Source organism: Macaca mulatta, chromosome 8, assembly GCF_049350105.2.
Source record: "Macaca mulatta isolate MMU2019108-1 chromosome 8, T2T-MMU8v2.0, whole genome shotgun sequence".
In the NCBI taxonomy this organism is placed as follows: Eukaryota; Metazoa; Chordata; class Mammalia; order Primates; family Cercopithecidae; genus Macaca; species Macaca mulatta.
In genome coordinates this window covers 154,807,149-154,831,272 of record NC_133413.1, presented here as the reverse complement: position 1 = coordinate 154,831,272, position 24,124 = coordinate 154,807,149, and the positions used below count along the sequence as shown (strand labels likewise).

Sequence of the window (24,124 nt, the reverse complement as noted above, 5' to 3'; positions counted from 1 at the left end):
TCACATGGTAAGCGGAATGTCACTCAAACCACAGGTAAACTATTTACAAGACTTTTCCTATCAAAGATCATTAAAAGTTAGGCCAAAAGGGAAACCTTGCCCCAAGGAGATTTCCAGAGAATCAAAAGATTTAGTTTGGGAAGAATGTGTGGCCGATAGTGCAGTGATATTACAAAACAATACATTCAGAACTGTTATAGATTGGGCACCTCGAGGTCAATTCTACCACAATTGCGCAGGACAAACTCAATTCTGTCCCAGTGCACTAGTGAGTCCAACTGTTGATAGTGACTTAACAGAAAATTTAGACAAACAGAAGCACAAAAAATTAGTCTTTCTACCCTTGGATATGGGGAAAAAAGGGAATCTCTACTCCAAGACCAAAAATGATAAGTCCTGTTTTTGGTCCTGAACATCCAGAATTATGGAGGCTTACTGTGGCTTCATACCGCCTTAGAATTTGGTCTGGAAATCAAACTATAGAAACAAGAGATTATTATTATTATTATTATTTATTTTTTTTTTTTTTTTTTGAGACGGAGTCTCGCTCTGTCGCCCAGGCTGGAGTGCAGTGGCCGGATCTCAGCTCACTGCAAGCTCCGCCTCCTGGGTTCACGCCATTCTCCTGCCTCAGCCTCCCGAGTAGCTGGGACTACAGGCGCCCGCCACCTCGCCCGGCTAGTTTTTTGTATTTTTTAGTAGAGACGGGGTTTCACCGTGTCAGCCAGGGTGGTCTCGATCTCCTGACCTCGTGATCCGCCTGTCTCGGCCTCCCAAAGTGCTGGGATTACAGGCTTGAGCCACCGCGCCCGGCAGAACCAAGAGATTATAAGCCATTTTACTCTATCAACCTAAATTCCAGTCTAACAGTTCCTTTACAAAGTTGTGTAAAGCCCCCTTATATGTTAGTCATAGGAAATATAGTTATTAAACCAGACTCCCAAACTGTAACTTGTGAAAATTGCAAATTGTTTACTTGGATTGATTCGACTTTTGATTGGCAGCACCGTATTCTGCTGGTGAGAGCAAGAGAAGGCATGTGGATCCCTGTGTCCATGGACCGACCATGGGAGGCCTCACCATCCATCCATATTTTGACTGAAGTATTAAAAGGCGTTTTAAGTAGATCCAAAAGATTCATTTTTACTTTAATTGCAGTGATTATGGGATTAATTGCAGTCACAGCTACAGCCACTGTGGCAGGAGTTGCATTGCACTCTTCTGTTCAGACAGTAAGCTTTGTTGACAATTGGCAAAAGAATTCCACAAGGTTGTGGAATTCACAATCCGGTATCGATCAAAAATTGGCAAATCAAATTAATGATCTTAGACAAACTGTCATTTGGATGGGAGATAGACTCATGAGCTTGGAACATCGTTTCCAGTTACAGTGTGACTGGAATACGTCAGATTTTTGTATTACACCCCAAGTTTATAATGAGTCTAAACATCACTGGGACATGGTTAGACGCCATCTACAGGGAAGAGAAGATAATCTCACTTTAGACATTTCTAAATTAAAAGAACAAATTTTTGAAGCCTCTCAAAGTCACTTGAATATTGTGCCTGGAGCTGAGGCGTTAGATCAAGTGGCAAAAAATCTTTATGAATTAAACCCCACGACTTGGATTAAGTCTATTGGGAACTCTACTGCAGTAAATTTTGGAATTATGTGTCTCTGTTTAATCGGCTTTTTAGTGTGCCGGACCAGTCGAAAAATCCTGCGTCAAAATCGAGAGAACGAACAAGCCTTCATCACCATGGCACATTTATATAGAGGAAAAGGGAGGGAGAACGTTGCGGGAAGTCAGGGACCTTGAACGCAGGGACTGGCTGAAGCCACGGCAGAAAAAGGTAAAATGTGAAGATTTCATGGACATTTATTAGTTCTCCCAAGTTAATACTTTTGTAATTTCTTATGTCTGTCTTTACTTTAATCTCCTAATTCTATCATCTTCTTTGTAAACTGAGGAGGATATATGTCACCTCAGGACCCTGTGATGATTGCCTTAACTGCACAAATTGTTTGTGGAGCATGTGTGTTTGAACAATATGAAATCTGGGCTTCTTGAAGAAAGAATAAGATAACAGCAATGTTCAGGGAACAAGGGAGGCAACCTTGAACTGGCCGCCGGTGAGCCGGACGGAACAGAGCCATATTTCTTCTCTTTTCATTATGCAAATAGGAGAAATATCGCTGAATTCTTTTTCTCAGCAAGGAACAGCCCTGAGAAAGAGAATGCGCTCTGAGGGTAGGCCTATAAACGACCCCCTTGGAGGCGTGCCGCCTTTTATGGTTGAAGCCGAAGGGATGAAATAAGCCCCGGCCTCCTGTAGCGCTCCCAGGCTTATTAGGACGAGGAAATTCCCACCTAATAAATTTTGGTCAGACAGGTTGTCTGCTCTCAAACCCTGTTTTCTGATAAGATGTTATCCATGACTATGCATGCCCAAAAATTTTAATTTTAACACCATTCTGTGATCTCATCCTGCCTCCACTTGCTTTGTGATATTCTATTACTTTGTGAAGTATGTAATCTCGGTGTCATGATGACAATGGTGGTTTTGTTGAAAAGAAAAGGGGGAAATGTGGGGAAAAGAAAGACATCAGCCTGTTACTATGTCTATATAGAAAGAAATAGCCATAAGAGGCTCCATTTTGTCCTGTATTTGAGATGCTGTTAATCTGTGACCCTACCCCCAACCTTGTCCTTGCAAGAGACATGTGCTGTGGTGACTCAAGGTTTAACTGATTTGGGGCTGTGCAGGATGTGTCTTTGTTAAACAAGTGCCTGAAGGCAGCTTGCTGGTTAAAAGTCATCACCATTCTCTTAATTTCAACTACCCAGGGACACGTACACGGCCAAAGGTCGCAGGGACCTCTGCCTAGGAAAGTTAGGTGTTGTCCAAGGTTTCTCCCCATGTGATAGGCTGAAGTAATGCTAAAAGGTTTATGGAGATGTTTGCATATGCATCTCAAGGCACAGCATTTTCCTTTAAACTTATTCATGTCACAGAGGTTTTTGTTCATATGTCTTACTGCCCTCCTATTGTCCTGCCACTCCCTTATCCTTAAGATGGTAAAGATAATTATCAATAAATACTAAGGGAACTCAGAGGCCAGTGCCGGCGTGGGTCCTCTGTAAGCTGAGCGCCTGTCCCCTGGGCCCCCGCTTTTCTTTCTCTATACTTTGTCTCTGTGTCTTCTTTCTTTTCTCAAGTCTCTCGTTCCACCTAACGAGAAACACCCACAGGTGTGGAGGGGCAGACCACCCCTTCAACTGCAAGCTCCACCTCCAAGGTTCAAGCTACTCTCCTGCCTCAGCCTCCCGAGGAGCTGGGACTACAGGCACCCACCACCACACTTGGCTAATTTTTTCGTATTTTTTTTTTTTTTTTTTTTGAGACGGAGTCTCGCTCTGTCGCCCAGGCTGGAGTGCAGTGGCCGGATCTCAGCTCACTGCAAACTCTGCCTCCCGGGTTTAAGCCATTCTCCTGCCTCAGCCTCCTGAGTAGCTGGGACTACAGGCACCCGCCACCTCGCCCGGCTAGTTTTTTGTAGTTTTAGTAGAGACGGGGTTTCACTGTGTTAGCCAGGATGGTCTCGATCTCCTGACCTCGTGATCCGCCCGTCTCGGCCTCCCAAAGTGCTGGGATTACAGGCTTGAGCCACCGCGCCCGGCCATTTTTTCGTATTTTTAATAGAGATGGGGTTTCACCGTGTTAGCCGGGATGGTCTCCATCTCCTGACCTCGTGATTTGCCTGCCTCGGCCTCCCAAAGTGCTGGGATTACAGGCGTGAGACACTGCGCCCGGCCTGGGTGCCCTAATTTGTTTTTGTATTTTTAGTAGAGCTGGGGTTTCATCATGTTGCCCAGGCTGGTCTTAAACTCCTGACTTCAAGTGATCCACCTGCCTCAGCCTCCCAAAGTGCTGGGTTTACAGGCGTGGGCCAAGGTGCCCGACCAGTGTTGTTTTTAAGATGGGCCAATTGCAATGAGCTTGTTGCATGACAGAGTGGGCCTGAGGGGCAGGAGAGTGCAACCCCTCTGCTCTGGGGAAGCCGGCCTCAGGCTGGGGCACGGGCAGCTGAAACCCTCAGCGGCTGCTCCTGGGCTGTGGAGGAGAGTTTCTGTGGGGAGGGATGGGGTCACATGAATGGAGGGAATGGAGGAGGCCTGCAGCCCAGCACTGAGGCCTACTGGGGAGGCAGCTCAGGAAGGCCACAGAGTCAGGCCCAGCCCAAGACCTTTGCCCTGAAGCTAAAATAGGCCCTTGAGCCTGGTTTCGAATGGGTGGCCTCCAGCCAGCCCATTGGTCCTGGGGTGGTGTGGGAGGGAAAGGGCCAGTTTGGGACCGCAACATCTCCAAGCTGCGTGTAGAGCTGCCCCCGTCATGGTCTTGGGGCCCAGAAATCATCTGCGGCCCCAGAAGGATACCACTGTGGGTGGGCCCAGCCAGAGGGGCACCATGAGATCTGCCGCTTGGCAGGGTGAGGCTGCCGGGGAAGCACCCTGACCCCAGGACACTGGGCCCAATGCCCGCACTGCCCCGTCCCGCCCTGCACATGGCAGGACAGAGTCCTTGGGCCTCAGGCACCCAGCTCCCCACCCCAGCCCCACCCACAACACTCAGGGTCAGGCTGGCTGGACCGGGCAGGAGGCTGCATCTGGACTCCCCCTTCAGAAGGCAAAGCTGCCCTGAGATCTGCCTTCCCCTTCCCCCAGACTTCCTGCCATCACCACCACAGTAGAGATAAGGCCTCTAGGCTCAAAGGCCAGAGAAGGAGCCCACAGGGAGGGCAGGGCTGGGAGCCACAGCCTCCCTGCCCCAGGGGCTAGAGCTGGGGTCTTACCCCAATCTTATCCTGCCCCAAGCCCGGCCAGGTGGCTGCCAGGGCCCAGGTCCGTCTTCCTGGTTGTCTGTGTTGGAGCTTCCTGGGGCTTTCTCTGGCCTAAGAGAGCATGATGCAGCAGGCACCTTTTCAGTTCCTTTGATTCCATCGCAGTCCCCAACAGGGACCATAGGCCAGGACCCAGGAAGAGGTTCATGTCCCCACCCCAACTGGGGCCACCAAGGGTGTCTGGGCAGCCTCTGTTGGGAGGGGCAGAGGCATGGACCTGGGAGCTCTCAGGCTCTGGGGGCATCTGTGCACCTCTGCCCTGCGTCCCCCAGCTTGGAGGCAGCCTCCAGATGGAGAGCCAGAAGGGGACACTCCGGCTCTGCCCCACAGCTTGAGGGGCAGCAGGAAGAGGACAGAAGCCCACCCAGGCTAGCCGGGCGCGGTGGCTCACACCTGTAATTCCAGCACTTGGGGAGGCCAAGGCAGGCGGATCACCCGAGGTTGGGAGTTCAAGACCAGCCTGACCAACATGGAGAAACCCTGCCTCTACTAAAAATACAAAATTAACTGGGTGTGGTGGTGCCGCCTGTAATCCCAGCTACTCGGGAGGCTGAGGCAGGAGAATCACTTGAACCTGGGAGGCAGAGTTTGCAGTGAGCCAAGATTACGCCATTGCACTGCAGCCTGGGCAGCAAGAGCAAAACTCTATCTAAAAAAAAGCCCACCCAGGCTGCCTGTCCAGGGGAAGGGGCCCAGCCCTCGCCCCCCACCAGCAGTGGCTTCAGGCTACTGGGGAGGATCTGCCGCTGGAATGGTTAACCCAGGCATCTCCAGCAGCCAATCACAGAGCTCTGCAGGAATACCTGGGAGAGGTCCTCATGCAGGCCGGGCCGGGCGGGTCCTAGCCCAGCCCCAGTCTGGCCCTGGACAACCCCAGCAAAGCCGCCCTCAGCCAGCCCAGAAGCACTGGGCCTTGGCCACAGCAACACCCACTGAGCACGCTGGGAGCTGAGTATGGCGTCCCTGGTCTCGCTGGAGCTTGGGCTGCTGCTGGCTGTGCTGGTGGTGACGGTGACGGTGACGGCGACGGCGACGGCAACGGCAACGGCGACGGCGCCCCCGCCTGCTGGTCTGCTGAGCCTGCTCACCTCCGGCCAGGGAGCTGTGGATCAAGAGGCACTGGGCGGCCTGTTAAATACGCTGGCGGACCGTGTGCACTGCGCCAACGGGCCGTGTGGAAAGGTAACAGCCCCACCCGACAGGTCCCCCAGCCCTGGCCTCTTCCCGCCCGCTCCGCCCTGCCAACTGGCAGCAAAGGGCCCTGGGCAAACTCCAGGAGGCGGAGGAGGCTGGCGGCAGTACCTGGGCACCCTGGCCCTCCCCGCAGGCCAGAGCCCACCCTCATGCTCATGAGGGCAGACAGGCACACCTCTCCAGGGACACACAGTCCCTCTTCTCCCCAGGACCCCAGGGCCACCTCCCCCTGCCGGCCCCCAGCCATCAAATTGGCAGTGGCTCCAGGGGAGTCCCCTGGGGATGGGACCACTGTTGGGGACCCCTCTCCGTGCACCCCTGTAGTTGGGGAAGCAGAACAGGGTCCTGGGGAGACAGAAGGGCACAACGGGTTGAGAGAGGATGGTGGACCTGAGAGGGAGAGGAAACAGGCCTGTGGGGAAGCCCCTTGGCCAGGCCTGCCTCTCCCCTCCCTGGTGGGCCCAGAGCCCCTCCTCACCTGTCTCTGCCCACAGTGCCTGTCTGTGGAGGACGCCCTGGGCCTGGGCGAGCCTGAGGGGCCAGGGCTGCCCCCAGGCCCGGTCCTGGAGGCCAGGTACATTGCCCGCCTCAGTGCCGCCGCCGTCCTCTACCTCAGCAACCCCGAGGGCACGTGTGAGGACGCTCGCGCTGGCCGCTGGGCCTCTCGTGCAGACCATCTCCTGGCCCTGCTCGAAAGCCCCAAGGCCCTGACCCCGGGCCTAAGCTGGCTGCTGCAGAGGATGCAGGCCCAGGCTGCCGGCCAGACCCCCAAGACGGTGAGGGACAGTCCAGGCAGACCAGGGGAGTGGGTGAGGAGGGCCCCATGGCCTAGGGGGCCAGGCCTGGCTGCAGAGCCTTCAGGGAGCCCGGGGGCCTGGGGAGACGCCCGGGAGTCGGCCTCCTGCTGGGGATTCACAATGTAGAGCTCACTACCGGGCAGCTGGGGGCCTGCAGGAGCCCCAGGAGGGGCCTCACGAGGGAGGAACCCAGAGGGCTGAGTGGGAGCCTGAAGCAGCTGGGCCCGGCAGGGAGGGCTGTGGCCCCAGGGAAGGGCGGGGCTGGTGGGGGCAGATCCTGTAGTTGGCGTGGGAGATGCATCCAGGGGCAGCTGGGTGGATGGCAGAACTGGATGCAAGGTCACACCAAAGGCTGAGGCAGAGGCCCCCTCTTCCCCAGGCCTGCGTAGACATTCCTCAGCTGCTGGAGGAGGCGGTGGGGGCGGGGGCTCCAGGTAGTGCCGGTGGCGTCCTGGCTGCCCTGCTGGACCACGTCAGGAGTGGGTCTTGCTTCCATGCCTTGCCGAGCCCTCAGTACTTCGTGGACTTTGTGTTCCAGCAGCACAGTAGCGAGGCTCCTATGACGCTGGCTGGTGAGGCCTGGGCTGGGCTGTGGAGGGGGCACCCCCGAGTCCCCAGCCTCCATGTCCCTAGGGGGCAGGGCTGGAGCCCACACAGACTCGCCGTGCTGACTCTTCTCCCTGCTAGAGCTGTCGGCCTTGATGCAGCGCCTGGGGGTAGGCAGGGAGGCCCACAGTGACCACAGTCATCAGCACAGGGGAGCCAGCGGCCAGGACCCTGTGCCCCTCGTCACCTCCAACGATAGCTCCAGTGTGTGGGACACGGTGAGCTGTGCCCTGGGGTAAGATGGGGTCCCACTGGGGTCTGCTCAGGCCCCTGAGCCTGTCCTGCCACTCCCCAGGTATGCCTGAGTGCCAGGGACGTGATGGCTGTGTATGGACTGTCAGAGCAGGCTGGGGTGACCCCGGAGGCCTGGGTCCAACTGAGCCCTGCCCTGCTGCAACAGCAGCTGAGTGGAGCCTGCACCTCCCAGCCCAGGCTCCCCGTCCAGGACCAGCTCAGCCAGGCAGAGAGTGAGTGCCCACCCCGGCACTGTGCTGGCAGTGCAGAGGTGGGGCCCACATAGGGAGGAAGGAGTGGCTGCCGAGGGTGAGGGATGGAGAGAGGGAGCAGGGCCTGGAAGTTGAAACAGCAGACACAGAGGAATGTGGCATCGCCAGGAGGGGAGTGGGGCTTTGAGGCAGGAGCGTCAGCCTGAGTGAGGGACTGGCCCACACTGACCGCCTGCAGCTCTGGTGAGTGACGCCCGGGAAGCAGGGGCTGAGTCTGGAAGAAAAGCTCTCACAGCCACCTCACCCGCCCCCAGGGTATCTGTACGGCTCCCTGGCCACACTGCTCATCTGCCTCTGCGCGGTTTTTGGCCTCGTACTGCTGACCTGCACTGGCTGCAGGGGGGTCACCCACTACATCCTGCAGACCTGCCTGAGCCTGGCGGTGGGTGCACTCACTGGGGATGCTGTCCTGCACCTGATGCCCAAGGTCTGCCCCCACAACCCCCCGATCCTGGCCTTCCCTTCCCCACCATGGACTCCCAGGCCATGCCCTCCCAGGGCCCTTACCCACACCACCCCCTGACCCCTGACCCCTCTCCCTGGGTCTTGGAGGGAGGCGCCCTGTGACCCCCCCAGCCCAGCGCCCCTACTCCCCAGGTGCTGGGGCTGCACACACACAGCGAAGAGGGCCTCAGCTCACAGCCCACCTGGCGCCTCCTGGCTATGTTGGCCGGGCTCTACGCCTTCTTCCTGTTTGAGAACCTCTTCAACCTCCTGCTGCCCAGGGACCCGGAGGTCAGGCTTCTTGGGAAGGTACCCGGCGGGTGGGTGTGCTGGGGGCCTGGCGGACGCTGAGCAGCTACCCTCACAGGATCTGGAGGACGGGCCCTGCGGCCACAGCAGCCACAGCCACGGCGGCCACAGCCACGGCGTGTCCCTGCAGCTGGCACCCAGCGAGCTCCGGCAGCCCAAGCCGCCCCACGAGGGCTCCCGCGCGGACCTGGTGAGTGGGCGCCCGATGCCCCACCCCACGCGGAGCCCCTCCTACAGACCCCTTCCCAAGCCCACACTCCCAGCCCCACCCCAGGCCTGCGGCCCCGCCTCCCGCGGTGATCTGGGGCCCCGCCCCGCCGCGTTCCTCCTCTATCTCTGGGCGGGACTTACTCAAGGCTCCTCCCAGGTGGCGGAGGAGAGCCCGGAGCTGCTGAAGCCGGAGCCCAGGAGACTGAGCCCAGGTGAGCCCAGGGGGCGACCCCGGAAGGGCTGGGGGATCTGAGGTTTGTGTGGAGCGCGAGCGGGGCCCGGGGCTTGGCGGTCGGGGACAGGCCACGCGAACCCACGGCCGCTGCATCCGCAGAGTTGAGGTTACTGCCTTATGTGATCACGCTGGGCGACGCCGTGCACAACTTCGCCGATGGGCTGGCCGTGGGCGCCGCCTTCGCGTCCTCCTGGAAGACCGGGCTGGCCACCTCGCTGGCGGTGTTCTGCCACGAGTTGCCGCACGAGCTGGGTGAGCGGCGGGCGGGGCCTGGAAGGAGACGGCCGGGGCCGCACGGGGCTGGGCGGGGAGACCGGGAACAGGTGGGCGGGGCCTGGTGGTAAGAGCGCGCGACCGAAAGGAGGTGGGCGGGGCATGTAAATAGGAGGGCGGAGCTGTTGATGTGGACCCGCCCGCAGGGGACTTCGCGGCCTTGCTGCAGGCGGGCCTTTCCGTGCGCCAAGCGCTGGTGCTGAACCTGGCCTCTGCGCTCACGGCCTTCGCGGGTCTCTACGTGGCACTCGCGGTTGGAGTCGGCGAGGAGAGCGAGGTCTGGATCCTGGCAGTGGCCACCGGCCTGTTCCTCTACGTGGCACTCTGCGACATGGTCAGGATGGTGAGGGGAGGGGCTGCTCTGGGCCGGGAACTGAGCAGCGGAGCTGAGCAGGGGCGCTGACCTGGTACCCACTTGCTCCTCAGCTCCCGGCCATCTTGAAAGTACGGGACCCACGGCCCTGGCTCCTCTTTCTGCTGCACAACGTGGGCCTGCTGGGCGGCTGGACCGTCCTGCTGCTGCTGTCCTTGTACGAGGATGATATCACCCTCTGATACCCTGCCCTAGTCTCCCACCTTTGACCCAAGATCCCACACCCCACAAACCTACAGCCCAGAAACCAGAAGCCCCTATAGAGGCCCCAGTCCTAACTCCAATAAAGACACTCTTGTCCTTGCAGCATGGCTGTGCTCTCCTTGTTGGGTGGGAAAGGTCCTCAGCTGAGAAAGGACAATTGCGGCACTGCCTTCTCCCCATCGGGGTGCCTCGAAGAGAAGCAGGAAGAGCTGCACTCAGGGCCCCCCAGGCAGCCAGCCTCAGGCACCCCCTCTTTGATGTGGAGACCCTGCCTGCCTGAGGAGTGGGGTCAGGGAAATTCGCCGGGGTGTGTGGGCAGCAGGTGGGACCCTGTCCCCAAACAGTAATCAAACTTGCTTACCCATAACTGCGTACACAGCTGAAGGCATATTTTTCTGTCATGGAAAGCAAGCCTGGAGATAATCAGACCAGAGTGTGGCAGCCCATGGTTCCTGGGACCCCAGCCTCTTCTGACTCTGAGGCGTTAATCCTGAGTCCCTATGTAGTGGCCTCCTAGGGCTCCCATAACACAGCCTACCACAAACTGAGTGCCTTCAAACCAGAAACTTATTTTCACAGTTCTGGAGGCTAAAAGTTAGGAATCAAAGCATCAGGAGACTAATGCTCCCTCTGAAGTCTCCAGGAAGCAGTCTGTTCCCCAAGCCTTTCCTGGCTACTGGTGGCCCCAGGTGTTCCTTGGTTTGTGGGCAGTATGACTCCAATCTCTGCCTCTGTCTTTGTGGGGAAAAGAAAGAGATCAGCCTGTTACTGTGTCTATATAGAAAGACGTAGACATAAGAGACTCCATTTTGTTCTGTATTTGTGATGCTGTTAATCTGTGACCCTACCCCCAACCTTGTCCTTGCAAGAGACATGTGCTGTGGTGACTCAAGGTTTAATGGATTTTGGGCTGTGCAGGATGTGTCTTTGTTAAACAAATGCCTGAAGGTAGCTTGCTGGTTAAAAGTTATCACCATTCTCTTAATTTCAACTACCCAGAGACACGTACACGGCCGAAGGTCGCAGGGACCTGTGCCTAGGAAAGCTAGGTATTGTCTAAGGTTTCTCCCCATGTGATAGACTGAAACAATGCTGCTAAAAGGTTTATGGAGATGTTTGCATATGCATCTCAAGGCACAGCATTTTCCTTTGAACTTATTCATGTCACAGAGGTGTTTGTTCATATGTCTTACTGCCCATTTCCTCTTTTCTTTGATCCTATTGTCCTGCCACTCCCCTGTCTTTAAGATGGTAAAGATAATTATCAATAAATACTAAGGGAACTCAGAGACCGGGACCCGCGTGGGTCCTCTGTAAGCTGAGCGCCAGTCCCCTGGGTCCCGCTTTTCTTTCTCTATACTTTGTCTCTGTGTCTTATTTCTTTTCTCAAGTCTCTCGTTCCACCTTACAAGAAACACCCACAGGTGTGGAGGGGCAGGCCACCCCTTCATCTGGTGCCCAACGTGGAGCTTTTCTCTAAGGTGAAGGTACGCTGGAGCATGGTCATTGAGTACAAGTTGACGAGAGACTCCCGAGTATGTCTAAAGTCAGCCTTGTGGTAAGCTTGTGCGCACGGAAGAACCTAGGGTAACAATGGGGCAAACTATGAGTAAATATGCCTCTTATCGCAGCTTTATTAAAATTCTCTTAAAAAGAGGGGGAGTTAAAGTCTCTACCAAAAATCTAACTACGCTATTTCAAACAATAGAGCAGTTTTGTCCATGGTTTCCAGAACAGGGAACTTTAGATCTAAAAGACTGGGAAAAAATTGGCAAAGAATTAAAACAAGCAAGTAGGGAAGGTAAAATCATTCCCCTTACAGTATGGAATTATTGGGTCATTATTAAAGTAGCTTTAGAACCGTTGCAAACAGAAGAAGATAGCGTTCCAATTTCTGATGTCCCTAAAAGCTGTGCAGTAGATTGTGAAAAAGAGGCAAGGATAGAATCCCGGAAAGGAAAGGAAAGTTCACACTGTGAATGTGTATCAGAGCCAGCTATGGCTCAGTCAACGCAAAATGTTGACATTAATCAATTACAGGAGGTAGTATATCCTGAAACGTTAAAATTAGAAGAAAAAAATCCAGAATTAGCAGAGCCATCAGAGTCTAGACCACGATGGCCAACTCCTCTTCCAGCAGCTCAGATTCCTGTAACTTTACAACCTCAAATGCAGGTTAAACAAGTACAAACTCCAAAAGAAGATCAAATAGAAAAAGATAGAGTCTCTATCATGGCAATGCCATTCCAAATGCAGTGTCCACAATATCAGCCGGTAGAAAATAAGACCCAGCCGCCAGTAGCCTATCAATACTGGCCGCCAGCCGAACTGCGGTATCGGCTGCCCCCAGAAAATCCGTGTGGACAGCCAGGAACATTTCCAGTGCCACAGGGCAGGGCACCATATCCTCAGCCGCCCACCATGAGACTTAATCCTACAGCACCGCCTAGTACACAGGGTAGTGTGTTACATAAAATTATTGATGAGGCAAGAAAACAAGGAGATATTGAAGTGTGGTAATTCCCAGTAATATTAGAAGCAAGACCACCTGGAGAAGGGGCCCAAGAGGGAGAGCCTTCTGTAGCTGAAGCCAGATATGAGTCCTTTTCTATAAAAATGCTAAAAGAAATGAAAGAGGGAGTAAAACAGTATGGACCCAACTCTCCTTACATGAGAACATTATTAGATTCCATTGCTCATGGACATAGACTCATTCCTTATGATTGGGAGATTCTGGCAAAATCCTCACTCTCACCCTCTCAATTTTTACAATTTAAGACTTGGTGGATTGATGGGGCACAAGTTCAGGTCCGAAGAAATAGGACTGCCAATCCTCCAGTCAACATAGATGCAGATCAACTATTAGGAACAGGTCAAAATTGGAGCACTGTTGACCAACAAGTAATAATGTCAAATGAAGCCATTGAGCAAATCAGGGCTATCTGCCTTAGGGCCTGGGAGAAAATCCAAGACCCAGGAACCGCCTGCCCCTCCTTTAATACAATAAGACAAGGCTCTAAAGAACCCTACCCTGATTTTGTAGCAAGACTTCAAGATGCTGCTCAAAAGTCAATTACCGATGAGAATGCCCCTAAGGTCATAGTGGAGTTGACGGCATAAGAAAACGCCAATCCTGATTGTCAATCAGCCATTAAGCCATTAAAAGGAAGGGTTCCCGCAGGATCAGATGTAATCTCAGAGTACGTTAAAGCCTGCGATGGAATTGGAGGAGCTATGCATAAAGCTATGCTTATGGCTCAAGCAATCACAGGAGTTGCTTTAGGAGGACAGGTTAGAACATTTGGGGGAAGATGTTATAATTGTGGTCAAATTGGTCATCTAAAAAAGAATTGCCTAGTCTCAAATAAACAAAATGTAACTACTCAAGCTACTACAAGAACAGATAAAGAGCCACCTGGCCTATGTCCAAGATGTAAAAAGGGAAAACATTGGGGTAATCAATGTCGTTCTAAATTTGATAAAAATGGGCAACAGGAACAACAACCCCCACTGCCACAAGTGTCTCAGGGAATAAGCCAGTTATCACAATACAGCAATTATCCCCCGCCCCTTCAGTCTTCACATGACCTCCCCTCCTCTCTCCTTTTCTTTTTTCTTTCTTCTTTTGAGACAGAGTTTCAGTCTGTTGCCCAGGCTGGAGTACAGTGGCACCATCTCACGTCACTGCAATCTCTGCCCCCCAGGTTCAAGCAATTCTCCTGCATCAACCACCCGAGTAGCTGGGATTACAGGTACCCACCACCACACCTAGTTAATTTTTATATTTTTAGTAGGATGTGGTTTTATCCTGTTGGCCAGGCTGGTCTCGATGTCCTGACCTCAGGTAATCCACCCACGTCAGCCTCCCAAAGTGCTGGGATTACAGGTGTGAGCCATTGCGCCCGGCCCACATGACCTTCTTTCTTGTGTTTCTATCTCTTCTGGTTATTTTTATTGTATGTTTTTTGAGACAGAGTCTCACTCTTGTCACCCGGGCTGGAGGGCTCACTGCAACCGCTGCCTCCTGGGTTCAAGCGATTCTCCTGCCTCAGTCTCCCGAGTAGCTGGGATTACAGGTGTGCGCCACCATGCCCGGCTAATTTTTGAAGGGGGCCAGCCCCTCCACACCTGTGGGTATTTCTCGTCAGGTGGGATGAGAGACTGAGAAAAGAAATAAGACACAGAGACGAAGTATAGAGAAAGAACAGTGGGCCCAGAGGACTGGTGCTCAGCATACTGAGGACTCGCACCAGCACCAGCCTCTGAGTTCCCTCAGTATTTATTGATAATTATTTTTCCTATCTTAGCGAGGGAAGTGTAGCAGGGCAACAAGTGGGGAGAAGGTCAGCGGGGAAACATGTGAGCAAAGGAATCTGTATCATGAATAAGTTCAAGGAAAGGTGCTGTGCCCGGATGTGCACGTAGGCTAGATTTACGTTTCTCTCTTTTTTTTTTTTTTTGAGACGGAGTCTCACTCTGTGGCCCAGGCTGGAGTGCAGTGGCCCGATCTCAGCTCACTGCAAGCTCCGCCTCCCGGGTTCACGCCATTCTCCTGCCTCAGCCTCCTGAGTAGCTGGGACTACAGGCGCCCGCCGCTGCGCCCGGCTAATTTTTTTTTGTATTTTTAGTAGAGACGGGGTTTCACCGTGGTCTCGATCTCCTAACCTTGTGATCCGCCCGCCTCGGCCTCCCAAAGTGCTGGGATTACAGGCGTGAGCCACCGCGCTTTACCCAAACATCTCAGTGTAGCAAAGAGTAACAGCAGTATTGCTGCCAGCATGTCTCACTTCCAGCCACAGAGCGGTTTTCTCCTATCTCAGAATAGAACGATTGGGAATGGTCGGCTTTACACCAAGACATTCCATTCCCAGGGAGGAGCAGGAGATGGAAGTCTTCCTCTTATCTCATCTGCAAAGAGGCCTCCCTCTTTCACTCCTCCTCCTTAGCACAGCACAGACCCTTCACGGGTGTTGGGCTGGGGGATGGTTGAAGGGGTGGCCTGCCCCTCCACACCTGTGGGTGTTTCTCATTAGGTGGAACGAGAGACTTGAGGAAAGAAAGAAGACACAGAGACAAAGTATAGAGAAAGAAAAGCGGGGGCCCAGGGGACCGGAGCTCAGCTTATAGAGGACCCACGCCGCCCCGGTCTCTGAGTTCCCTTAGTATTTATTGATAATTAAACAGGGGAGTGGCAGGACAATAGGATCAAAGAAAAAAGAGGAAATCGGCAGTAAGACATATGAACAAACACCTCTGTGACATGAATAAGTTCAAAGGAAAATGCTGTGCCTTGAGATGCATGTGCAAACATCTCCATAAACCTTTTAGCAGCATAGTTTCAGTCTATCACATGGGGAGAAACCTTGGACAATACCTAGCTTTCCTAGGCAGAGGTCTGGTCGTGTACGCGTCCCTGGGTAGTTGAAATTAAGAGAATGGTGATGACTTTTAACCAGCAAGCTACCTTCAGGCATTTGTTTAACAAAGACACATCCTGCACAGCCCAAAATCCATTAAACCTTGAGTCACCGCATCACATGTCTCTTGCAAAGGACAAGGTTGGGGGTAGGGTCACAGATTAACAGCATCACAAATACAGAACAAAATGGAGTCTCTTATGTCTACGTCTTTCTATATAGACATAGTAACAGGCTGATCTCTTTCTTTTCCCCACATTTCCCCCTTTTCTTTTCAACAAAACTACCATTGTCATCATGACACCGAGATTACATACTTCACAAAGTAATAGAATATCACAAAGCAAGTGGAGGCAGGATGAGATCACAGGATGGTGTTAAATTTAAATGAAATTTTGGGCACGCATTGTCATTGATAACATCTTATCAGAAAACAGGGTTTGAGAGCAGACAACCTGTCTGACCAAAATTTATTAGGTGGGAATTTCCTCGTCCTAATAAGCCTGGGAGCACTACAGGAGGCCGGGGCTTATTTCGTCCCTTCGGCTTCAACCATAAAAGGCGGCACACCTCCAAGGGGGTCATTTATGGGCCTACCCTCAGAGCGCATTCTCTTTCTCAGGGCTGTTCCTTGCTGAGAAAAAGAATTCAGCAATATTTCTCCTATTTGCATAATGAAAAGAGAAGAAATATGGCTCTGTTCCGTCCGGCTCACCGGCGGCCAGTTCAAGGTTGCCTCCCTTGTTCCCTGAACATTGCTGTTATCTTATTCTTTCTTCAAGGTGCCCAGATTTCATATTGTTCAAACACACATGCTCCACAAACAATTTGTGCAGTTTAAGGCAATCATCACAGGGTCCTGAGGTGACATATATCCTCCTCAGTTTACAAAGAAGATGATAGAATTAGGAGATTAAAGTAAAGACAGACATAAGAAATTACAAAAGTATTAATTTTGGAGAACTAATAAATGTCCATGAAATCTTCACATTTTACGTTTTTCTGCCGTGGCTTCAGCCAGTCCCTGCATTCAAGGTCCCTGACTTCCCGCAACGTTCTCCCTCCCTTTTCCTCTATATAAATGTGCCATGGCGATGAAGGCTTGTTCGTTCTCTCGATTTTGACGCAGGATTCTTCGACTGGTCCGGCACACTAAAAACAAGCCGATTAAACAGAGACACATAATTCCAAAATTTACTGCAGTAGAGTTCCCAATAGACTTAATCCAAGTCGTGGGGTTTAATTCATAAAGATTTTTTGCCACTTGATCTAACGCCTCAGCTCCAGGCACAATATTCAAGTGACTTTGAGAGGCTTCAAAAATTTGTTCTTTTAATTTAGAAATGTCTAAAGTGAGATTATCTTCTCTTCCCTGTAGATGGCGTCTAACCATGTCCCAGTGATGTTTAGACTCATTATAAACTTGGGGTGTAATACAAAAATCTGACGTATTCCAGTCACACTGTAACTGGAAACGATGTTCCAAGCTCATGAGTCTATCTCCCATCCAAATGACAGTTTGTCTAAGATCATTAATTTGATTTGCCAATTTTTGATCGATACCGGATTGTGAATTCCACAACCTTGTGGAATTCTTTTGCCAATTGTCAACAAAGCTTACTGTCTGAACAGAAGAGTGCAATGCAACTCCTGCCACAGTGGCTGTAGCTGTGACTGCAATTAATCCCATAATCACTGCAATTAAAGTAAAAATGAATCTTTTGGATCTACTTAAAACGCCTTTTAATACTTCAGTCAAAATATGGATGGATGGTGAGGCCTCCCATGGTCGGTCCATGGACACAGGGATCCACATGCCTTCTCTTGCTCTCACCAGCAGAATACGGTGCTGCCAATCAAAAGTTGAATCAATGCAAATAAACAATCTGCAATTTTCACAAGTTATAGTTTGGGAGTCTGGTTTAATAACTATATTTCCTATGACTAACATATAAGGGGGCTTTACACAACTTTGTAAAGGAACTGTTAGACTGGAATTTAGGTTGATAGAGTAAAATGGCTTTTAATCTCTTGTTTCTATAGTTTGATTTCCAGACCAAATTCTAAGGCGGTATGAAGCCACAGTAAGCCTCCATAATTCTGGATGTTCAGGACCAAAAACAGGACTTATCATTTTTGGTCTTAGAGTAGAGATTCCCTTTTCTCCCCATATCCAAGGGTAGAAAGACTGTAATTTTTTGTGCTTATGTTTATCTAAATTTTCCGTTAAATCACTATCAACAGTTGGACTCACTAGTGCACTGGGACAGAATTGAGTTTGTCCTGTGCAATTGTGGTAGAATTGACCTCGAGGTGCCCAATCTATAACTGTTCCAAATGTATTGTTTTGTAATATCACTGCACTATCGGCCACACATTCTTCCCAAACTAAATCTTTTGATTCTCTGGAAATCTCCTTGGGGCAAGGTTTCCCTTTTGGCCTAACTCTTAATGATCTTTGATAAGAAAAGTCTTGTAAATAGTTTACCTGTGGTTTGAGTGACATTCCGCTTACCATGTGATAAGTAAATCTACTGGTGGGACTGACAGTAGGTACTTCTACCAACCAGTTTTGAATAGCAGGCATTAAACATCCTGGTGCTCTCCCTTGGCAAATAGGAGGATAACGATACCCAATGGAAATATTTATCATCATTCCTTCTTCCTCCGGTTTTGCAGGGCAACGATCATCTGTGGGACCAGGTACCCACACACTATTATTAACATATACTTCAATAGGATTATCCATCCGTGTAACTGCCCGAATTAAGGGCGGGAAAAGGCACATAGGCCCAGTAGGTATAATTAGCTGCAGCTGCTCCTGCAGGCATGGGGAGACTTACCACTGTTGATACAATCATTAAAGCTGTAAGCAGCATTTTTTCTGGGGTTTGTGTCACCTTTGTGCTAGCTAGGCTTTTTCCAGCTAACGGTGTCAGCTTCTTTAACTGTGCCCAGGTCGGCAGCTCCGCCTTCTTGATGCGTGGTGACTTCATCTGTTCTGGTATCACCTCTTGGTTCATCATGCGAGTCAATGGTGCTCTATTGTGGTGTTTCCGTCTCCGTGGAGGCGCTTTTGTTTTTTTTGTTTGTTTGTTTGTTTGTTTGTTTTTTGTTGAGACAGAGTCTCGCTTTGTCACCCAGGCTGGAGTGCAGTGGCCGGATCTCAGCTCACTGCAAGCTCCGCCTCCCGGGTTTGCGCCACTCTCCTGCCTCAGCCTCCCGAGTAGCTGGGACTACAGGCGCCCGCCACCTCGCCCGGCTAGTTTTTTGTATATTTTTTTTAGTAGAGACGGGGTTTCACTGTATTAGCCAGGATGGTCTCGATCTCCTAACCTCGTGATCCGCCCGTCTCGGCCTCCCAAAGTGCTGGGATTACAGGCTTGAGCCACCGCGCCCGGCCGGAGGCGCTTTTCTTTGCATCTCCGATGGGTTCATTGTAGAACTTCAAATGTCTAGTGGGTATCCAAACAGGAAGCTGATTTTCTCCTGGTGAAACACAAGCAAAACCTCTTCCCCAGGTTATCACCTTCCCTATTTCCCATGTCTTATTTTTGTTGTCTTTCCACCAAATCAGTTTTCCTTCATGTGGACTGTTCTTTTTACCAGTAAGATGTTGTTCTGCAGAAGTAGTAGTCTGATTTCTATAAATGTTTAAAAAATTTAAAGTATAGAGTGCTAGATTAAGCTGCATCTGAGGAGTGGTACACTCCTTACTGTCTCCCCCTTTTTTTTGTTTAACTAACTAGTTGAAGGACTTGACCTACGAAAGTTTGACAAATAGTTGGACTATTAAGCATTCCCTGAGGTAGTACTTTCCACTGAAACCTGGTGGCTGGTTCTTTATTATTTATGGCTGGTATAGTAAAGGCAAATTTTTCACAATCTTGCTCTGCCAGAGGAATGGTAAAAAAGCAATCCTTAAGATCAATTATAATTAAAGGCCAGTCTTTTGGGATCATGGCCGGAGAGGGCAATCCGGGTTGAAGAGGTCCCATGGGTTGAATTACAGCATTTACGGCTCTTAAAAGTCCATTAACATATGCCATTTGCCTGATTTTTTCTGAATTACAAATACAGGAGAATTCCAGGGTGAGAATGAAGGCTCAATGTGTCCTTTTTTTAATTGTTCCTTTGCTAATGAATGTAAAGCCTCCAGTTTTTGCTTCAGTAGCGGCCACTGATTTACCCATACCGGTTTTTCTGTCTTCCAAGTTAATGGAATGGGTTTAGGAGGCGCTACAGTGGCCGCCCCTAAAAAGGATACCCTATTCCTTTTCTTTCTTGATTTTTCTCAGTCTCAGTTGGGACTTTAATGCCATTTTTATTTTTTCCTAACCCCTTTCCGGGTATATATCCCATTTTAGTCATGATTTTTTGACTCGTGGGGCTGTATAATGGAGCGGGCATAATGATTTCCGCACCCCATTGCTGTAATAAATCTCGACCCCATAGATTAACAGGAATTGAAGTAATCATTGGCTGAACAGTACTTTCTTGATTATCTGGTCCTAAACAATGTAAAATCATCGTACTTTCGTACACTTCTGAGGCTGTGCCTACGCCAACAAGTCTTGTAACAGCCTTTTGTTTAGGCCAATTTTTTGGCCATTGATTTAAAGCAATGACAGAGAGATCTGCTCCAGTGTCTACCAACCCTTCAAACTCTTTTCCTTGAATGATGGCCTTACACACAGGTCTGCTCTCAGAGACCAGACTTGCCCAATATGCAGCCTTTCCTGTCTGATCAGTGCTTCCGAACCCTCCTGTTCTTTTTATCTCACTGTTTCCAACTTTAATAAAAGGTAGGAGTAATAATTGAGCAATCCTGTCGCCTGGACTGGCACTCCAAGGAATTGAGGAACTAATAACCAATTGAATTTCACCTTTATAGTCTGAATCAACCACACCAGTATGAATTTGAACTCCTTTTAGATTTAAACTTGATCTTCCTAAGATTAGTCCTACAGTCCCCTCAGGCAATGGGCCATATACCCCTGTGGGGATTTTTTGTGGAGGCTCCCCTGGAAGCAGAGAGACTGCTTGTATGGTGCATAAATCTGCTGCACTGCCGCTTGTGGCGGGGGATAATTGCTGTATTGTGATAACTGGCTTATTCCCTGAGACACTTGTGGCAGTGGGGGTTTTTGTTCCTGAAAACCATGAGGAACAAAGGGCTGAATTTGGAATGCCCTAGTTTGTTGCGGGGCCTGAGGCCGGCCCCTCCTCTCGTTTCCCGACAGTGGTTGCCCATTTTTATCAAATTTAGAACGACATTGATTACCCCAATGTTTTCCCTTTTTACATCTTGAACATAGGCCAGGTGGCTCTTTACCTGTTGTAGTAGCTTGAGTAGATACATTTTGTTTATTTGAGACTAGGCAATTCTTTTTTTGATGACCAATTTGACCACAATTATAACATCTTCCCCCAAATGTTCTAACCTGTCCTCCTAAAGCGACTCCTGTGATTGCTTGAGCCATAAGCATAGCTTTATGCATAGTTCCTCCAATTCCATCGCAGGCCTTAACGTACTCTGAGATTACATCTGATCCTGCGGGAACCCTTCCTTTTAATGGCTTAATGGCTGATTGACAATCAGGATTGGCGTTTTCATATGCCATCAACTCCACTATGACCTTACGGGCATTTTCATCAGTAATTGACTTTTGAGCAGCATCTTGAAGTCTTGCTACAAAATCAGGGTAGGGCTCTTTAGAGCCTTGTCTTATTGTATTAAAGGAGGGGCAGGCAGTTCCTGGGTCTTGGATTTTCTCCCAGGCTCTAAGGCAGATAGCCCTGATTTGCTCAATGGCTTCATTTGGCATTATTACTTGTTGGTCAACAGTGCTCCAATTTTGACCTATTCCTAATAGTTGATCTGCATCTATGTCAATTGGAGGATTGGCAGTCCTATTTTTTCGGACCTGTACTTGTGCCCCATCAATCCACCAAGTCTTAAATTGTAAAAATTGAGAGGGTGAGAGTGAGGATTTTGCCAGAATCTCCCAATCATAAGGAATGAGTCTATGTCCATGAGCAATGGAATCTAATAATGTTCTCATGTAAGGAGAGTTGGGTCCATACTGTTTTACTCCCTCTTTCATTTCTTTTAGCATTTTTATAGAAAAAGACTTATATCTGGCTTCAGCTACGGGAAACTCTCCCTCTTGGGCCCCTTCTCCAGGTGGTCTTGCTTCTAATATTACTGGGAATTGCCACACTTCAATATCTCCTTGTTTTCTTGCCTCATCAATAATTGTATGTAACGCACTACCCTGTGTACTAGGCGGTGCTGTAGGATTAAGTCTCATGGTGGGCGGTTGAGGATATGGCACCCTGCCCTGTGGCACTGGAAATGTTCCTGGCTGTCCATACGGATTTTCTGGGGGCTGCTGATACTGTAGTTCAGCTGGCGGCCAGTATTGATAGGCTACTGGCGGCTGGGTCTTATCTTCTACCGGCTGATATTGTGGACACTGTATTTGTATTGGCATTGCCGTGACAGAGACTCTTTTTCTATTTGATCTTCTTTTGGAGTTTGTACTTGTTTAACCTGCATTTGAGGTTGTACAGTTACAGGCATCTGAGCTGCTGGAAGAGGAGTTGGCCATCGTGGTCTAGACTCTGATGGCTCTGCTAATTCTGGATTTTTTTCTTCTAATTTTAACGTTTCAGGATATACTACCTCCTGTAATTGATTATTGTCAACATTTTGCGTTGACCGAGCCATAGCCGGCTCTGATACACATTCACAGTGTGAACTTTCCTTTCCTTTCCGGGATTCTATCCCTGCCTCTTTTTCACAATCTACTGCACAGCTTTTAGGGACATCAGAAATTGGAACGCTATCTTCTTCTGTTTGCAACGGTTCTAAAGCTACTTTAATAATGACCCAATCATTCCATACTGTGAGCGGAATGATTTTACCTTCCCTACTTGCTTGTTTTAATTATTTGCCAATTTTTCCCCAATCTTTTAGATCTAAAGTTCCCTGTTCCGGAAACCATGGACAAAACTGCTCTATTGTTTGAAATAGCGTAATTAGATTTTTGGTAGAGACTTTAACTCCCCCTCTTTTTAAGAGAATTTTAATAAAGCTGCGATAAGAGGCATATTTACTCTTAGTTTGCCCCATTGTTACCCTAGGTTCTTCCGAGCGCACAAGCTTACCGCAAGGCTGACTGTAGACGTACTCGGGAGTCTCTCGTCGACTTGTCCTCAATGACCACGCTCCACCGTACCTTCACCTTAGAGAAAAGCTCCACGTTGGGCACCAGATGAAGGGGTGGCCTGCCCCTCCACACCTGTGGGTATTTCTCGTAAGGTGGAACGAGAGACTTGAGAAAAGAAATAAGACACAGAGACAAAGTATAGAGAAAGAAAAGCGGGGGCCCAGGGGACCGGCGCTCAGCTTATAGAGGACCCACGCCGGCCCCAGTCTCTGAGTTCCCTTAGTATTTATTGATAATTATCTTTACCATCTTAAAGACAGGGGAGTGGCAGGACAATAGGATCAAAGAAAAAAGAGGAAATCGGCAGTAAGACATATGAACAAACACCTCTGTGACATGAATAAGTTCAAAGGAAAATGCTGTGCCTTGAGATGCATGTGCAAACATCTCCATAAACCTTTTAGCAGCATTGTTTCAGCCTATCACAAGGGGAGAAACCTTAGACAATACCTAGCTTTCCTAGGCAGAGGTCCCTGCGACCTTTGGCCGTGTACGTGTCCCTGGGTAGTTGAAATTAAGAGAATGGTGATAACTTTTAACCAGCAAGCTACCTTCAGGCATTTGTTTAACAAAGACACATCCTGCACAGCCCAAAATCCATTAAACCTTGAGTCTCCGCAACACATGTCTCTTGCAAAGGACAAGGTTGGGGGTAGGGTCACAGATTAACAGCATCACAAATACAGAACAAAATGGAGTCTCTTATGTCTACTTCTTTCTATATAGACACAGTAACAGGCTGATCTCTCTTCCTTTTCCCCACAGATGGTAAGGTCTTTCCTTTCCCACAAAGCCATATCTCAGGCTGTCTCAGTGGGGGAAACCTTGGACAATACCCAGGCTTTCTTGGGCAGAGGTCCCTGTGGCTTTCCACAGTGCATTGTGTCCCTGGTTAATCGAGAATGAAGAATGGCAATTTTACCGAGCATACTGCCTGCAAACATATTGTTAATGAAAGGGCACAAACATAGATGTGTACCCGCCCCCCAGCTACACCCTATTGCTAAACCCTTTGTTCTGCTCTCTAATCTTTGCACATATCAGAGATTTTTTAAGTTCTGTAAGTACCTGTTTTTCTGCACGTACCAGAGATTTTGTAAGTTCTGAGGCAAGGTCACAAGACGTGTTTAAGTAAGATAAACTCTTGCTGCCATAAACCAGTTGGGCAACCTGACGCAATATAATTAACTGCCTTTGTGTAAAACTGCTCTCCCGCCTCAAAGGTTGAACCGAAATATCAGAAATGGCGGGAACCATAGTTAGCCAAATCACCTTGTTCAAACACTAGCCAATCATATATCTGATTTGTATAATAATTCTATGCCCACTTTTCTTAGACTATATAACACTGCTCGGAGCTCAATGGGGGAGCTCTCCTGCCCGTCTCGTTTCGCGAGCGAGTGAGAGTTCCAGGTTCG

The 24,124-nt window shown here is 50.0% G+C and overlaps 2 protein-coding genes, 1 long non-coding RNA gene and 1 pseudogene across 6 annotated transcripts in view; 2 read left to right on the top strand and 2 right to left on the bottom strand.

Moving 5' to 3' along the window:
- The window catches only part of LOC114680370 (uncharacterized), a 193,357-nt gene extending 187,383 nt beyond the window's left edge, over positions 1–5,974 (bottom strand). Inside the window, exon 1 of the long non-coding RNA XR_013397561.1 lies at positions 5,837–5,974. This is a non-coding gene — a long non-coding RNA (uncharacterized LOC114680370). The remainder of the gene's footprint in view (positions 1–5,836) is intronic.
- Positions 252–2,396, top strand: LOC114680147 (endogenous retrovirus group K member 7 Env polyprotein-like). The gene is made up of 2 exons (XM_077944707.1): positions 252–486; positions 820–2,396. Exons 1-2 carry the CDS (start codon positions 387–389, stop codon positions 1,818–1,820), a joined length of 1,101 nt encoding a protein of 366 aa, XP_077800833.1. The 5' UTR covers positions 252–386; the 3' UTR covers positions 1,821–2,396.
- SLC39A4 (solute carrier family 39 member 4) lies at positions 5,758–10,156 on the top strand. 4 transcript variants are annotated; one of them, XM_015146286.3, is made up of 12 exons: positions 5,758–6,085; positions 6,592–6,873; positions 7,274–7,466; positions 7,582–7,718; positions 7,796–7,967; positions 8,261–8,433; positions 8,604–8,741; positions 8,818–8,949; positions 9,127–9,181; positions 9,304–9,456; positions 9,624–9,811; positions 9,904–10,156. In XM_015146286.3, the coding sequence occupies exons 1-12, from the start codon at positions 5,858–5,860 to the stop codon at positions 10,030–10,032; spliced, it is 1,980 nt and encodes a 659-aa protein (XP_015001772.3). In that variant the 5' UTR covers positions 5,758–5,857; the 3' UTR covers positions 10,033–10,156. The 4 variants fall into 4 exon arrangements, with proteins under 4 accessions (XP_015001772.3, XP_077800775.1, XP_077800774.1 ...); XM_077944649.1 differs by lacking the exon at positions 6,592–6,873 and having other exon boundaries at positions 5,858–6,085; XM_077944648.1 differs by lacking the exon at positions 9,304–9,456 and having other exon boundaries at positions 5,858–6,085.
- A 6,638-nt stretch (positions 10,157–16,794) lies between these two features.
- LOC114680146 (endogenous retrovirus group K member 113 Env polyprotein-like) lies at positions 16,795–18,399 on the bottom strand (annotated as a pseudogene).
- Positions 18,400–24,124: the final 5,725 nt, after the last annotated feature.

Excerpts from the sequence above, each read along its gene's own strand:
- LOC114680147 (XM_077944707.1), top strand. The coding sequence starts at position 387 with ATGATAAGTCCTGTTTTTGGTCCTGAACATCCAGAATTATGGAGGCTT. Across the intron at positions 487-819 it reads TGGAAATCAAACTATAGAAA|CAAGAGATTATAAGCCATTT; the intron begins CAAGAGATTATT and ends GCCCGGCAGAAC.
- SLC39A4 (XM_015146287.3), top strand. The coding sequence starts at position 6,247 with ATGCTCATGAGGGCAGACAGGCACACCTCTCCAGGGACACACAGTCCC. Across the intron at positions 7,968-8,260 it reads CCAGCTCAGCCAGGCAGAGA|GGTATCTGTACGGCTCCCTG; the intron begins GTGAGTGCCCAC and ends ACCCGCCCCCAG. Across the intron at positions 9,182-9,303 it reads GCCCAGGAGACTGAGCCCAG|AGTTGAGGTTACTGCCTTAT; the intron begins GTGAGCCCAGGG and ends CTGCATCCGCAG.